Raw genomic sequence first — 15047 nt, 5'->3', positions numbered from 1 at the left:
TATTACATTTATAGTAAAACTCACCTAACTGTACTGGCACAACATTGTTTAAACCAGCTTCAACAGGACCAGTAGCTGACACAAGAGCAGAAAAAGGATTCACAACAGGTGGATTATTTGCTTCTATATTAGAAATGTTTCTAGCTACATTCACTAATCTACTACCACCAGCTCCAAGACCCATTCCAATTCCCTTTAATCCTATTTTGAAATTGATATCAATTTTCATTTTTATATGTTTATATAACAAAATAAAATATTTCTTAGGAAATAAAAAGGTACCTTCTGGTAATTTTAGTGGCGTGTCTGGTTTAATTGCTCTGTCAAGTCTCACAATCATACGTCTATCATAAAGTTGCTGATTATGAAGCATCGATATAGCTTGTACAGATTCTACTGGATGGTCATATTCTACCGTTCCAAATCCTCGAGATTTTCCATCTTTATCTTTTGCTAATTCAACATGTAGTACTTTACCAGCTAATCTAAACACTTCTAATAATTTCTTTTCATCCACTGTGTAGTCAAGCTAAATATACAAAGCAACAACTTAATAAACTTTCACATACTTACTTTGTCAGTTTAATACAAACTGTATCGCAAGATATACTTACATTTGCCACAAATACTCTAGTATTTATAGGTTCGTTAATACCTAAATGTTTCAAAAACTGAATACGTAGACCATAGGTATTCCCAAATTTGCTATCTCCACTACCACTATCACCACCGCCGTCGTTACCACCGCCTCCACCACCACTATCTCCACCAGCAGGAGCATTCATATTTTGACGACCATCATCTTGTGGCCTTGGAGAATCCATAAATCTATCATCACGAACTCTTTCATCGTTAAGAGCTGTTGCTATCCGGCCATATTTGTCCCGTTTATCATCAAAGTCCTATAATACATAAATATTAAATATGATCTTAACACTGATTACATGGTACCCATCCAAGTTGTAAGGAAGTTGAAAAAATAACAATATACTAACTACCTCTTTATTATCATTCCGACGCATTTTGTCTACAGGAATTTTTACCAAGTCTAAATCTTCAAATTCAACAGTATCACAAACTCTTGCTTTGTCATTTTCATCAGTAAAAAGTTCAACATGAGCTACTTTTCCAACTTCTGTTCTGGATAAATCCTTAGGATCTTGACAACGAAAATCATAGGGAGTGTTTGATACGTAGATTCGTCGATTTGAAGCTGTTCGACCACGATCGTTTTGTTCTCTACTACGACCACGGCCTGTAGAATTTATGCGATTTTGTCGTTCCGCTCTCCTGATACAATCAGGTTTTCTACTTCGAACTCTCTTCATTATTCTGCACTTGACCTCCAATATTTAACAAGATTATACAGTACTAAGGCGTGTAAGGGAAAACACGTTTTACTGTTGCTTGTTAATATATGTACCTATAAATTTTATTATATATTTTTCAATATATAATTTGTATAAATTTTAACTCGATTGAGTGATTCAACAAATACTTGCTACAAAAATTTATACTGCTGATACGTTGAAAATGTATTAGCGTCGGTTTGTGTTAATTGTACATGATTCTCCACGTCGACAAAGAATAGACAATGTATTATTATAAATATCAATTTTATACTTACTCATCTTGCTTACTCATTGTCAACGCTTTTTTCATTCAATAAACTAAATTATTTAAAAATAGCCGTCCTATAAAATAGCCGTCCGAGGAAATGCTAAACCATACCGAAAACTACTGTATTCAAAATAAGTTCCTATTTAAAAAGATACGAATAAAACTATAAGAATCATTTAATTATAATATTTCTATGATTATTACGTTGTTACTCTTTTGCGTTGCATGTATAAATTATATTTCATATTTAGAAAATATTAGACGATTCTGATTATTAAACATTTGAACATAACTGATCGAGCAGTTTCAAACTCGAGTTATTGTCTTCGGAAAAATTAAAACTCGATTGTGTACGCAATCATAATTCACGTATCAATATTCATATTTAAATTAAACAGATTATTTTTAAATGTTACAAGAATGTTTCTTATTTCATATTCTTATTCCGATAGTTTATTGTTTAAAAAATTATAACGGAAAATTTGAAAATATAATCTCTATCATTGAAAATAAACTTTCCCTTAGTCATTATTTTGTAAATCTTCTGACGTACGCAACAATTTTGGGTGGTGGAGGTTCCTGTTTCTATTGTAAAATTAGAAAGAGAATGGCAGCACAGTGGATACGAAATACAGTAAGTAACACATGTCGATTCAAAAATCTTAAAAACAATCAGTGTCCTACACGCAATTGTGATCCTTCCCAAACGATTTGAGCGATACGTTTCATTCGCGCGATCGAAATAAAGTTACAATGTTATTCTTTTTATGTTGATGGAAAAGTTCGACGATGAAAGAGAAATAACGTATTAGGGGTGAGACATAACGTTCAAACAAACGTATGCACAATATAGATCTGTGGGAATTACGAGCATCTTTCTACAGGATTAATCTGTGCTTATCCGCAACGTAAATAGCGTGCCGGGAGAGGCCTGCACGACGAATTTGCATCCACACGATAGCGTCTTTTAAATCGTTTTACTACTAAGCGAAATATGAACGTTGCGCACGTTACCTTTGAGACCGGGAGCTTTTTTATGATCCAATAACGCGGGAAACAATCGGTATATATTGTTATTGTGAGAACGAGAATTTTCTATGAATGTTTATAGAGAATATAACAGCCTACGTGTGAAAACTTTGAAATTGTTGAATTCTTAGATTTAATAATATTTAAGGCTCGCTGTTGGTACAAAGTTTTTATATAATCGTATGGATTCCTATATCGCTTAGGTAAAGGATTTTGTATATCAATTTTGAATCGACTTTGGAGTAAAATATTTAATACAGAATAAATTGTAAGATATTGACTTATTTCCTCAAATTAAAAAAAAAAAAGAAAAAACAGAAGATCCTAACAACGACACCCATGATTATGTTGGTAAAGTTTTCAACAAATTTGAAAATGTACATAGCAGCTACAATATATTTAATGCAACGGTATATCCCACAAAAATTGTGAAAGCATTTAAACGATTAATTATCCAATAGATATATTAATAGGAATCAATATCTAGTGGAACAATTTTTTTGTAGAATTATTTAATGGAATACTTATTATATGGTGAAGTACATTTCCATGGCACATACTAATGTTTTCTAAATATACATATGCTTGCAATAAATATCTTCCAACTTCTACGTACATTTTCAGATTCGCCTCAACTTTTATCGATACAACCATGGTAGTCGTGCCTCGTTATAGTGCTAACAGAATTTCAGTATATTTTATATAACACACACAATATATACGCATAAAAGTTTTGTATAGTATGTGTTGAAGTACTTTCGTGAGCCATACTGTAATTATTCCAATTTTTCCATCGAGAAATAATCCTCGTACAGACGTTCAAACCAATGATTAATATTAGCAACCTACGTTACTAATTTGCACGTTATCGTAGTTAATGCCATCGTTATTAGATATTCAGTTTAACAAATCGGTAGACAATTACTGGTAACTATAAATTACTAGCTACTAAGACGCTCGTTAACCTTATTCCAACCACTTGCCAGCTAAGCAATCCATCTTAAATAACCATAGCCACTTTCTCCGACTAATCCCGAATAAACGAAAGCGATCGATGAAGAGTGCCCCGGCGATCTTTCGAAAGGCAATCCCATTTTACGGATAATAACGCAATTGGATTGCCATTTAACGAGAACATGGAACAGCCAGATCGGTGGTCGATGGACGTTAAGCACGAGCCGCGAACAAGCTAATTCGCCAAGTGGGAAATTATCTTGGGAGTTGTAGCGAATTGTCTGGGACGAAAGGTTGGTAAAAATAATTAAGGCCGCGTGCACACCAGAACCAAAGTATTGCTGATCGCGTGACTCCATCTCCAATCATTACTGCCACGAACTGCATCGTTTTACTCGCCGCTCCTATATTCGCGATATATTGGGTGTCACAATTATAATGGTATAATCGGTAAGTAAATGATTCTACGCGAAAAAATAATTGGAAATTTCTGTGAAGAAATATTATTCCACATTTTTTACTTATTTTCACATATACAATAACCTCCTGTCGTTTATGCAGTCTTATCCAGTCTTAACCAAGTTCAAGTATACTTGACAAATTTCCAACTCGATTTTCTCGATATCGAAGCGTCGTATGAACAAATTTCGTTCCATATTTCCAACTTACTTTTTCATATAGAATCACTCTTTTTCAAGCGTACCATGATTACTAGGACACCTTGTATATGTCGAATGATCGAGTTCAAAAGGAAATTGCACGAGAAAGAAGCAAAGAGAATAACGAAACAAAGAGAGAGAGAGAGAGAGAGAGAGAGGGAAAAATAAAAGGAATGAGAAAACGCGGACCAGGGGAACAATTGCTGTTCATTTATCGGGCAACGTTCAGAAAATATCGTTGCATTATAAAACGGAACGAGAGCTTGTAATAGGACACGCAGTCCAACTAAATAGCACTTCATTGGAACCAAAGCGGGTTGGATCTTTGCACAGCCTGGCACTATTTTATTTTTTGCCCCTACCTTTGGTCTTTTATTCCCCCTTTTTTTTCAATACGACATCACCTTTCGCAATCGGTAGCACGAAAAATTGCGGCACGTGCATTGCTTTGTTCGTGACACGCCGATTGCACTTCCTCTTCGTTTAGCGAACCGACGAATAAAAACGTGTTCACCAATTATTCGTTAGTTCAATTATATTACATATTAATTACATAGTGCAAAGATACGTATCAAATATGTATTATACAATAAATACGTAATTGTATTACCAATAATCCAATGAAAAGATAATATAAACGTATGTATAAGTTTGCTTTTGTTACAATAATTAAAACGTTCTATCATTCTAACAAACCTGACTCAATGTCCCCGAGAAGCTGTCACTGTTGATCATCATGGCGTCTAAACGACGCTATTTTGAATTCCCAGTTATCGTCCCGCTATGGTCGAGCAACCTGCACAAAAGAAAATCACTAATTTAAAACAAATATATAGAATTATAATCAAAATGAGATAGAACCAATAATCGACTTCAAATTCTAACTCGGAAGCTAATAACCAAACATACGATCGAGAAAAAAAAAGAACGAAAAAGAATGTCAAATATTATTTAACTTTGTCATAATAATATATAATAAATTAATAAGCGAACAACTGTTAATAATACAAACCTAATAACAGCGTACGAAGGCAGCGGAATATGAGTGAAGATACCACGCAATTAATTAATATAACGCGAACAACGAAAATTGACAGATCCTTACGCGACGACTTTCGACACCGCAATGACGCTCCCCGCGACCCGTTCGTCTCTCAAATGTCCGACCGGTGGGGATGTGTGTTTATGTCGCAGGAAGTCGATCGTGTCGAATTAACTAATTTCCGAATGTATGTATATGTGTCTCTATTTACACTGAACGTTAACGAATACTCGAAATGCAATATAACTGATTTTAGAGATTATACTGTGTGTTACCGAAGGCTGAGATACGTGTTCTAGTAATAAACTGTATCACATTTTATAAATACTCGAAAATCTTTGCAACAAATCCGAAATTCCGTGGAAAAACAGTTGCTTGAAGAGTACGATAATGCTACGCGCCAAAAACCGAACTTGTAATGGCGTCCTGTTTAGAAACAATAAAAATTATTGATAAAAGTCGTGAGATGGCGATACTATAGAACATTTACGCGGGAAATACAACACAGTATGACTGATTGCAACCTGTCAAATATTACATATAAATACAATAAAATTAAATAAATCGACTTCAAATTAAATTAAATTAAAGTCTATTTAAAAATATTTACTATCGAAATCAATTAAGGAAACAGTACGAAAGAAGTAGAAAAGTTTATTAAGAACATTAATTCTAATCGTTTAGAATTCTATTTAAGATATATGTGGATCGGAACAATGGGGTAATACGTTTAATGTTTTTCGAAACGAAGGAATAACTAAATATATTCGAACTAGCAAAATGAATTCTATAATTTTTTCCAATGTCATCTTCGACTTAGATTAAAGAACTTAGTGTTCTCAAATATGAAATTGTTTATTAATCCAATTGCATTACATATCAATTATGTAATGCAAAGATATTATAAAATAAATCACAATAATCGACTTCAAATTCTAGCACGGAAGCTAATAATAGAAACTACCGATAATTCTAATAACCAAATACACGATCGAAGAAAAAGAACGAAAAAGAATTTCAAATACTTACCAACGCGTTAGATATTTTATCGTTTTCTCTCTTTCTCGCTCTCTTCCACACTTTGTTACTGATTATGTCATTCGATGGACAAAGTATATAGTTGCTGGCACGTACGAACGATGCACGGGCACGTAGTTAACGTGACCGATGCGAAGTCATAATTTAGGATTAAATTGTTCGACCTTTAGAAGGAACCTTGTTCCAGATTCGAATCTACTGGTTCGATCGATTGGGATGCAATATTAGTTAACTTAAATTATAACTATTCCTATTGATTGATGAAGCTAAATTGCGCTTTTGTACGGATGTAACCGGCGACAAGGGAATTCATAGTGACTTCGATCCGGCCTGAAGAGCGTTCATATGTGAATCATTGCAAACTTTCTGCCTCAAATAGAATTTAACAGTTCCAACAAGTAGCAAAAGATTTAATATACTTGTATATCGTGTTATCAGATTTTTCATATCGGTGGATAAATATTATTAAAGTATCTTTGCCTCGTCGAGATATAAACTCCTGTAAAGATATAACGATTGCTAAAACCGTTAAGCATATCTCGATAGACTCGTCCTGGAATCATTAATAGGATCGAAAGACGAATAGTGTTCTGGATATACCATCGACCGTATGTAATATCTACTCGACAAGAAACAAATGGGCTGAATATACATACAGACCACAGAAGACGGACAAAGTTACGAAGAGCTCGGTTCTAGGTAGGCGAGACGATATCTGGCAGGCTGCCTCGTATCCTCGTCGGTAAAGTCAGCTTTAGCAGAAGTGTGGCAACGATCTTCTGCTCGAGCCCAGTTCCATTCTGTGCCATGTAGTTGGATTTAATAACGCAAGTTTCGCCGGTCCTGCGTTTCGTACGTCTATAATGTGCCCTCTTCCCCTTTTGCGCTCAGCGGACGTCTTTGCGAATCCAGGAACGACCCAAGTAGCACGTTAAACTAACTAGGATTAATTATTACTTTGTTGGGATTCGAGGTAGCTGCGTTTTGTGTAGGTTATAGCGGCCAACTCGCGGAACGCTGGATGAAAACGCAGTCAGAGAAACAGAGAAGGCAAGGTCTATTGTTCTTACGGTTAGTTGTTGTCTCCTTGTATTTTCTATATAGCGACAATAAGGAAAATCGTAAGCTTACATCGAACTAGGAAAGGGAGGTATGTAAGAACAAATCTTGTGCAGTAGTCGCGAAGTTTAAGGGGGATACTTGCTGTTGTTTGGTATGCAACCGCACGTTGCGATTGTATGGTAATCCGTTCGACTAGAGAAGGGCTAATTCAACGAAACAGCGAAACAAACAATCCCGTTGAATCGCTACGAAGATACAAAGCCTTGAACCGGGGTCAAAGTAGTGGAACTCTGTGTACATTGGACAATAGAATTCTCAACTACGAGGGAAGTTCGTGGGAAGATTTTAACAGTATTCGATAGGCGGATTTACTAGAAATTGGAATCTCAAATACTATGTGTATACTGTATGTGGCTTGCGTTTCCAATAAATGTAATAATTACGATTGTATTCTATATTGTATTAGTAATTTTCTTTTTTCGTTTGGTTTTTTCAATTTACCACAGCAGTTGTGCTTTTCAATTTACTCTTTCAAATATATCTAAATACATATACATGTTACCGATTGGCTCGCTTGATACGACCAATGAAATTGTTATTTGAGAATTTTAAGGCTATAAAAAGAGAATAAAACGTATTGTTCGTTAACAGCGCCGTGTTTTCCCTCTGTAAACCATGTTAACCCAAACGATTATTTTTCAAACGTTTCGAAAGCAATTCGAAATAGTCACAATCACGGCTGTAATATCAGCATCGGAGAAAAATAATGCGATCAACTGCATATTTAGGTATGAATCTTTTATTTCCTTGTAGCAAGTACAAACAAACAAATATATGTAGATATATATGTATATTATATATATATTTGTTTTGCCATTTATCGTTTGTTCTTCATATATTTTTTTGTGTTATTTTTTCGGGAATCGTGTCGGTTTTCACATAACACCCTATAAATTATTTGACTAATAAAATGCTTTTAGTCAGGTGCGAGCATAAAATTCAAAACAAATTGTTCACTCACCGTAAACTACCACGAGCGAGTGTACGATTTATTAACAACGATCGTTCGAAGATACAGAGAAAGCGTGTAATATTCGTCAACATCGGAGAAAAGATTAGCACTGGCGTCCATTACGTAATTACAAAATAACGGGACTTCATCCGCTTCTGAAATTTTCTTCGGTACGATATTCAACGAAAGAGTTATGCATTATGCTAATTATCCGGGGCACTTCCTTCATTAATTTTTGAATAATTGATCACAGTGTCAGAAACTTCTTTTCTTTAAAAATACAATGATTACGAAGCAGACGTTGATCAATCATTTATCTTGGTACGATACGAGATACGAGATGCTTCAGAAATTAAAAAAATTAAATTAAATTCGATATTACTGCGTTATTTCATTAATGAAACGTGGAAATGTAGATTTCTCTAGCTTTGTATAAAGTATATAATTTTTATAACCTACACACTATTAAAACCCAATGAGAACAATTACGGTTTGAGAAATCATTCGTCGATAAATAATCTCAAAATTTATGGTACAGTTTTATAGTTTATAGTTAGTAAAAGGCAAAGACAAATGTGTATGTTTACTAAGGAAATAATGTTTCTTTCATTAACTCTTATCATGTTTTAATTACTTAATCAATGGCTACATAATATTTTATGTATCAAAAGTTAAGTGCATTACATTTCATAATCAACAGCAATATGAGGAAAATTCTTCGATTAAAAGACAGAATAAATACGTCGGTATCCAGTACGTCTATATTCAGTTAGTAAACTGTTCCTAGCAATTACACGCGTTTGCATATGCAAAATTTATTTTTGACTCGGAGAGACGTTTCCGAGAACTTTATGCAATACTCCGCGGTAGACTTGTTTCATCGTCAGTGTACATTTAATAGCGTCATTTTTTGTTACTGTTTGGAGAGATACGAGCAACATAAAAAAGATACGCGGACAAGCGTTTTATATTTATGAAAAAAATTAGAAGAGCGACGAAAAGGAGATGCGATTCAAAATTTTTCTACCGCAATAAACACAACCGCATCTTGCAGATTAATCTCCTGGAATTTTTCCTTGTAACTAAACCTCCACTAAATTTTCGCGCAGAAATGTTGTCTCCCTTCGCAGTTTCATACGAGCATGCTTGTACACATGCCAACAAGGAAAAGCAGTTCGTGCGTAAAAAAAATTGCCTCGCTCGAAATTACTTTCACGCGAAGACACATTCATAACCCTTCCGTAACCGTTTATGTGAAAATTTTCTTAGAAATGAATCTTGCAATATTACAGGATGCTGATAAAGTTGCTAGTTTACTATCAGCAATATACCTTAAGGTTAGTTTGATAAAAAAAGAAAAAAAAAATGAACCAAACAAGATTCTAGTTGTGTGTAATTTGAGAAGCTCGAATTGAATAGACAGTAAAAAGATTAGGAAGAAATTGAAAAACGGATGTATCGATAAATATGGAATATGGAAAAAGTAACAGAGCGATTCTCAATAATACTTTCAAAAATTTTTCTGATATCTGCTGAGACGGTAAAGTGTACGCTATAAGAGTGTCAAGAATGCCATCTAAATTGCCATCTACTTGCGAGAAAATCTGCGATCATGTTTGGGAGCGTTCCATAAAATAAGCGTCCCATTTTAGAAAATCTCCTTTCAAACTGGTCGCACACTCATCGTACGTAAATCCCAAGGAAAAATATATTTACTTTCGATTGCCACCATCTCCAAACATCGTGTTCGACGTAGGTATAGCAAACGTTTATAAAGAACCGATTAACGGAGCGTAAATAAAGCTCCGAGGTTTATGAAAATTGGTGAACCGAGAAATTTCACGGTGGTTTTTATTCGAAAGAAAGTTTTCTATTGGCTACTATTTGTACAATTTTGATTCTATTGATGTTATTATTCTGCGTAACTCTGTCGTATACTTTCGAGAATATTCACCGACTCCCTTGGTTCGATAAAAAATGTACGCGCAACAAAGTATATTCCACGAGCATAAAGACATCTTGACTTTAATAAATCGAATAAACCTTCCTTCGTTCAAATACGAACCTTTCAATTTTTATTTTCATGGAAAAAGCACGTTCCTCCAAAACGGAAGTAAAAATATTACGTTTATGTAGAAAATATAAACGTAAAATTTACGACGATTTAAAAACTGCACAGATGCCGATACTTGTAATGAAGCATTTTCCAACGACCGATAAGTCGGAACGCTTTTATCCAGATGTGCCATACGCGATGAATTCGATGTTCATTTCATGCGCTCACGAGAATATTTGATTACAGACAACTCGAGTTCCCATCGTATCGAGAGCACTTATCGTGTTAAAAATACTAATTATCAGGAATTATTAATAAAATTATATATAATGTATATGAGCAGCGTAGGAACCTCCGCTGATTTTTCTCCCCCAATAAGAGCGATAATACAAGCGATACACTTTGTCAACTTTGAAACTTCCTCTTCAACGAATTTAATTAAAGACCATGGCATATCCAAAAGATGGATCCTAATCTGCCCTACCGTCAACTTGCGCAATATCATGATAAGTAAAAAATTTCACAGAATGAAGATTACCAGAGAGATTACCTTCCTCTTTAAAATCACCTAACCAATAACGACCGAGTTTCTGAGAATCGTGCGTACCCGTTACCTTGTTCATACGGGTCGTCGTATACTCGACGCTCTGAAGCGGTTGTAACTCGAGGTGTGACACGATTGACCGAGTGGAAGGAGACACAGGAGAACTTAGGCGGACAATTTCTCATCGTGAGCTTCTTAGCGTCGAAGGGTTTCGTGAAAGACATTACTCGCGGAACAAGAAGCGTAGGATGAAAATGGCCAAGAAGAATCAAGATAAAACAGGGTTTAGAAAATACGCTGGCGAAGTAATAGCGGCCTCTCGGTCCAACGATGATAAAACACTTTAAACTAGCCTCGACAAGAGCTTCTTCGAGTAATATAAGGCGCGATTACTTCTATATTCCGTGCCAAAAAGATAAAACGTTCCGGAAACGGGCACAGTGTATAGGTGCGCGAGCACTCTTCCGGCTTCTCTACAGCCTAGCCCTTCTCCTATGTCGCCATCCTCGCTCTACAAGGGGTTGTGCGCGCTCCTTCCTTCTACATTGGCCTGCTCTAGAGAATAACGTAGCTCTCACGCGCAACCCGTCCGGGAAAGATATATAATCGCGCCTCTGGAAACTTCACGGACCTCCGCAGCTCTTACGACCCGACCTCACTCTCTAGCCGCGGAATTCTGATTTTCATTTTGATTAATACGTTGTACGAAACACCCGGCACGACCGAGACAACGCTTCAAACGAGATCAAAACAATTTCGGGTGTGACGCGTCCCAAAAGGACGACCGAGAGCCCGCGATTGTGAAAATAGAGAGCCGATGATTTGGGTCAATAGGAACGAAAGATATACCGATGACAATTGACTGGTAGTGGTTTGATATGAAACTGATAGAGAAGCTATAGTTCGCCTTAGATCACCCTCCCTGTTTCTTGATGACAAGCTCTTACGAAATTGGTCTACGAAGAAACGACCCATTCGTATGCTAAAAATTTCCACGAAACTTCGGGGATGGAATTTACGGCGTGATAAAGTTTTTCTGTAAACAACGATGGCAGAGTCTTTCTATGTAGTTAAAAGAGGAATGAAAGAATTCTGTGTTTTTGAGTTTGTTCATTCAATAAGGGAAAGATGTCGCCGAAAGCTAAATGTATCGATTCTGTGACCTGCACAGGCTCCAACACTCGTGGAAACTTACTCTGAATATAGTATACGAAACATTTTGTATGAAATACCATACGATATAATTATTTTATACGATTATCATGATCACATTGGTAAAGTTTGAAACAAACCCGAATTTGTTTTACATTTCACTAACATCGCAAAATTATTTAGCATGAATTATATATGTGTATCTGAGGTAACTATTCATGCTATACTAATTTTCTATATACAAAGTTCTAATATGTTTGCAAGATACACCTTGCAACTTATGTACATATACGTTTCACGTTCGTTTCAACTTTTGCTAGTATAATCATGACAGCTGTGTCTCATTACAGTGGTAGTAACGTTTCAAAAAGTTTTTTCATTATGTATGTAATATATTCATAAAAATTTTCTGCGGGTTTCATGAGTCAATGTAACATTCATCGCTACGTTAAGTCGGTACAAAGGTTTGGTTAAAAAGACATGGTAGTTATCGCTTATAGAGAAATTACAACTGTACAAAAGATGTTCAACACTAGTATCTACTATCTATGTTTGTAAATAGGACGGCCAGCACTCTGTGACATTATAGAAGAGGCAAAGAAACACATGCTACTGAAATATGTAGGTCGTACGGTTTAGCCAACGCTCCACTTTTCTGAACTTGCTTGACACTTGCAACGATGAAAGACGACGTAATGATATTCGTTGCTCTATTTCCTGGTAAAGAGACGAGGAACGTATCTGTAATGCCCTGCGTTACAGCATGAAACATAGGACAGGGATATTCGCGTTAAAGTCAGAAGAACACCGATTATCGTGACATGTTTAATGTGACGATCTATGCGCACAATGCGGGATTCAAGGAATTTATCATATCAAAGAACACTTGATTTCAAAAGAATCTGCTATGGGATTTAAATGTAAATTTTCCGGTTCATCGTTGTATGTTTTGTAATATTTGCACATATTTCGAAATATGAATTTATTTATATGTATTAGGTTATAACATATGAAATGTTGGATTTTATCACGTTTCTCTCTGTTATTTTCTGTTACGTCATTTACTGAAATTTTTTGTTTCCCAGCAAATATTTTTATATTTTTCTATAATTTCATATTACCATTTTAAAATTGAGAATTTTCCTTCTCACTGTTTCATTAAAATCTTTTACATACATGAATCGATCTTTCCTTTTTAGAATTCATTGGGGTCTTAAAAATTGGACGTTTTATATATTATAGTAAGCTTATACATTTTATGTAATTGTATATTTCAAAGTGAAATATCATGAATTTATGTATATATTTTATAATATGAATTTATGCATGTACTTTTCTTTTTCATCGTGTTTTATTCCCTTACTACGTCATAAAACATTTTTCTATCTTGTTTGAATGGTTATTCTATTAAATAAAGTGCCGGTGTTTCCATTAAAATAACCCTTACAACCATGAAAAATGAAACTTGTCGCAACGTTAGAACCAACACCAAAGAAATATATTTTTCTATCAACGAACCGTGTACAAATATTTCGAATCACATGTACGGTTTGCTTTTTACACTTCGTGGCGTTCCGCTTCCATTTATTTTTTTATAGTTTGCCACGATCGTATAGAGTGTTGGACCGTGTTCGTGTCGCGCGAAACAAACCGTACAACGAATATAAACGTCGATGTACGTGATGACGAAGTCTACGTTGAGTCTGGCTCGCTGATATCACAAATGGTTAGTATGGCTAACCGTACAGCATGTAAAATCGATGAAATATATTTTATTCGTGGCCGCGTATTAAAGAGTTGCTTAATACATTAATGAAATTTTAGTATGACAAAAACACAATTACATTTAATAACTTTGCATTGTGGTTGATACAATGGTACAAAGTAAATGAGCAAAGAATGATTTTGATATTATACACTTCCAGTTATAAATATTAAGGCGCTTACTCGTTTCATTTGATAGAAAATTCTAATAGATTTTATTTTACTTAATATTTTGCATTATAAGATAATATAATTGAAAAGCAATAATAGATTTACAAACGAATAGCCAAGAAATAAAAATAGTGGAAAGCGTTCATTTTTAAATAGATATTTGCAGGTGTCGTAATAATTAAACTGGCCAGTGCATACGACAATGAGAATAAATAAATATTAAAGTATCTTCAAATAATCACACAGATTTACAGTAATTGTCTGGAGATAGACAATGTTTCTATGAATAGTCAGCAGGCAATCTCTATACAATTGTATACATTCAGAAATACTCCATGAACAAATACATTAACCTGTCTGTTATTGAAATGGAGAACAAGAGACAGTGTCTATGATTTATGAATATGTACATGTCTACAGCAATTGTCTGTAAGTCTAGACAAGACCTAAGAGCACGGAATAATAGAGCATTGAGAGAGTCGTATGTGACGACTTGATCAAGTGTTGCGTAAGAGTAATCTAAAAGTAACGTTTCCCGAAAGAGTCAGACGCGTACGTCTGAACGCGTGCATTTACTACTTTTAACTAGACGCAACGTTCATAAGCAAAGATCTCCCATCAACAGTAACAGATACTCGTATAATAATACATTAAAGAAACAAGCTTTCTAAAAGATTTTCATTATATAATATCGTACCTTAAAAATTGTAGTCATCAAAGATATTTTTGATCATTGCAACCTTAAGAAACTACCGTCCCTTTAGTCGCAGATAATTTAAACAAAAATGTGGGCTGTTTTTATCACGTTCGTTTTTCCTTTGTGTATAAGAAAGCGTCGTATTTTATTCATGGGCGTAATAAACCATGGAAAAACAGTATGTTTTGACAATTTAATACGAAAGAAAATTGATTCGATAGAGAAAATATTAATTTCCAATGCTCAG

The 15047-nt window shown here is 34.9% G+C and overlaps 2 protein-coding genes across 9 annotated transcripts in view; one reads left to right on the top strand and one right to left on the bottom strand.

The window, feature by feature from the left end:
- The window catches only part of LOC139989853 (myelin expression factor 2-like), a 91168-nt gene that overhangs the window by 1684 nt on the left and 74437 nt on the right, over positions 1-15047 (bottom strand). For 3 of the 5 annotated variants that reach the window (XM_072008530.1, XM_072008545.1, XM_072008539.1), the window contains 4 exons: positions 4959-5058; positions 615-902; positions 283-529; positions 25-201 (listed from right to left, as the gene is read on the bottom strand). In XM_072008530.1, coding sequence (XP_071864631.1) covers positions 25-201; positions 283-529; positions 615-902; positions 4959-5000 — 754 coding nt within the window. In that variant the 5' untranslated portion in view covers positions 5001-5058. Of the gene's footprint in view, positions 1-24; positions 202-282; positions 530-614; positions 903-998; positions 1651-4958; positions 5059-5274; positions 5676-15047 lie in introns of those variants that run through there. The other 2 variants (XM_072008552.1, XM_072008521.1) reach the window with 2 other exon arrangements.
- Positions 1-15047, top strand: part of LOC139989913 (neurotrimin) — a 473537-nt gene that overhangs the window by 408741 nt on the left and 49749 nt on the right. The window lies entirely within an intron of this gene.

The sequence above is a fragment of the Bombus fervidus genome, chromosome 1, assembly GCF_041682495.2.
Source record: "Bombus fervidus isolate BK054 chromosome 1, iyBomFerv1, whole genome shotgun sequence".
Classification (NCBI taxonomy): Eukaryota; Metazoa; Arthropoda; class Insecta; order Hymenoptera; family Apidae; genus Bombus; species Bombus fervidus.
The sequence above is the reverse complement of the archived record's forward strand: the minus strand, read 5'-3'. Positions and strand labels throughout refer to the sequence as shown.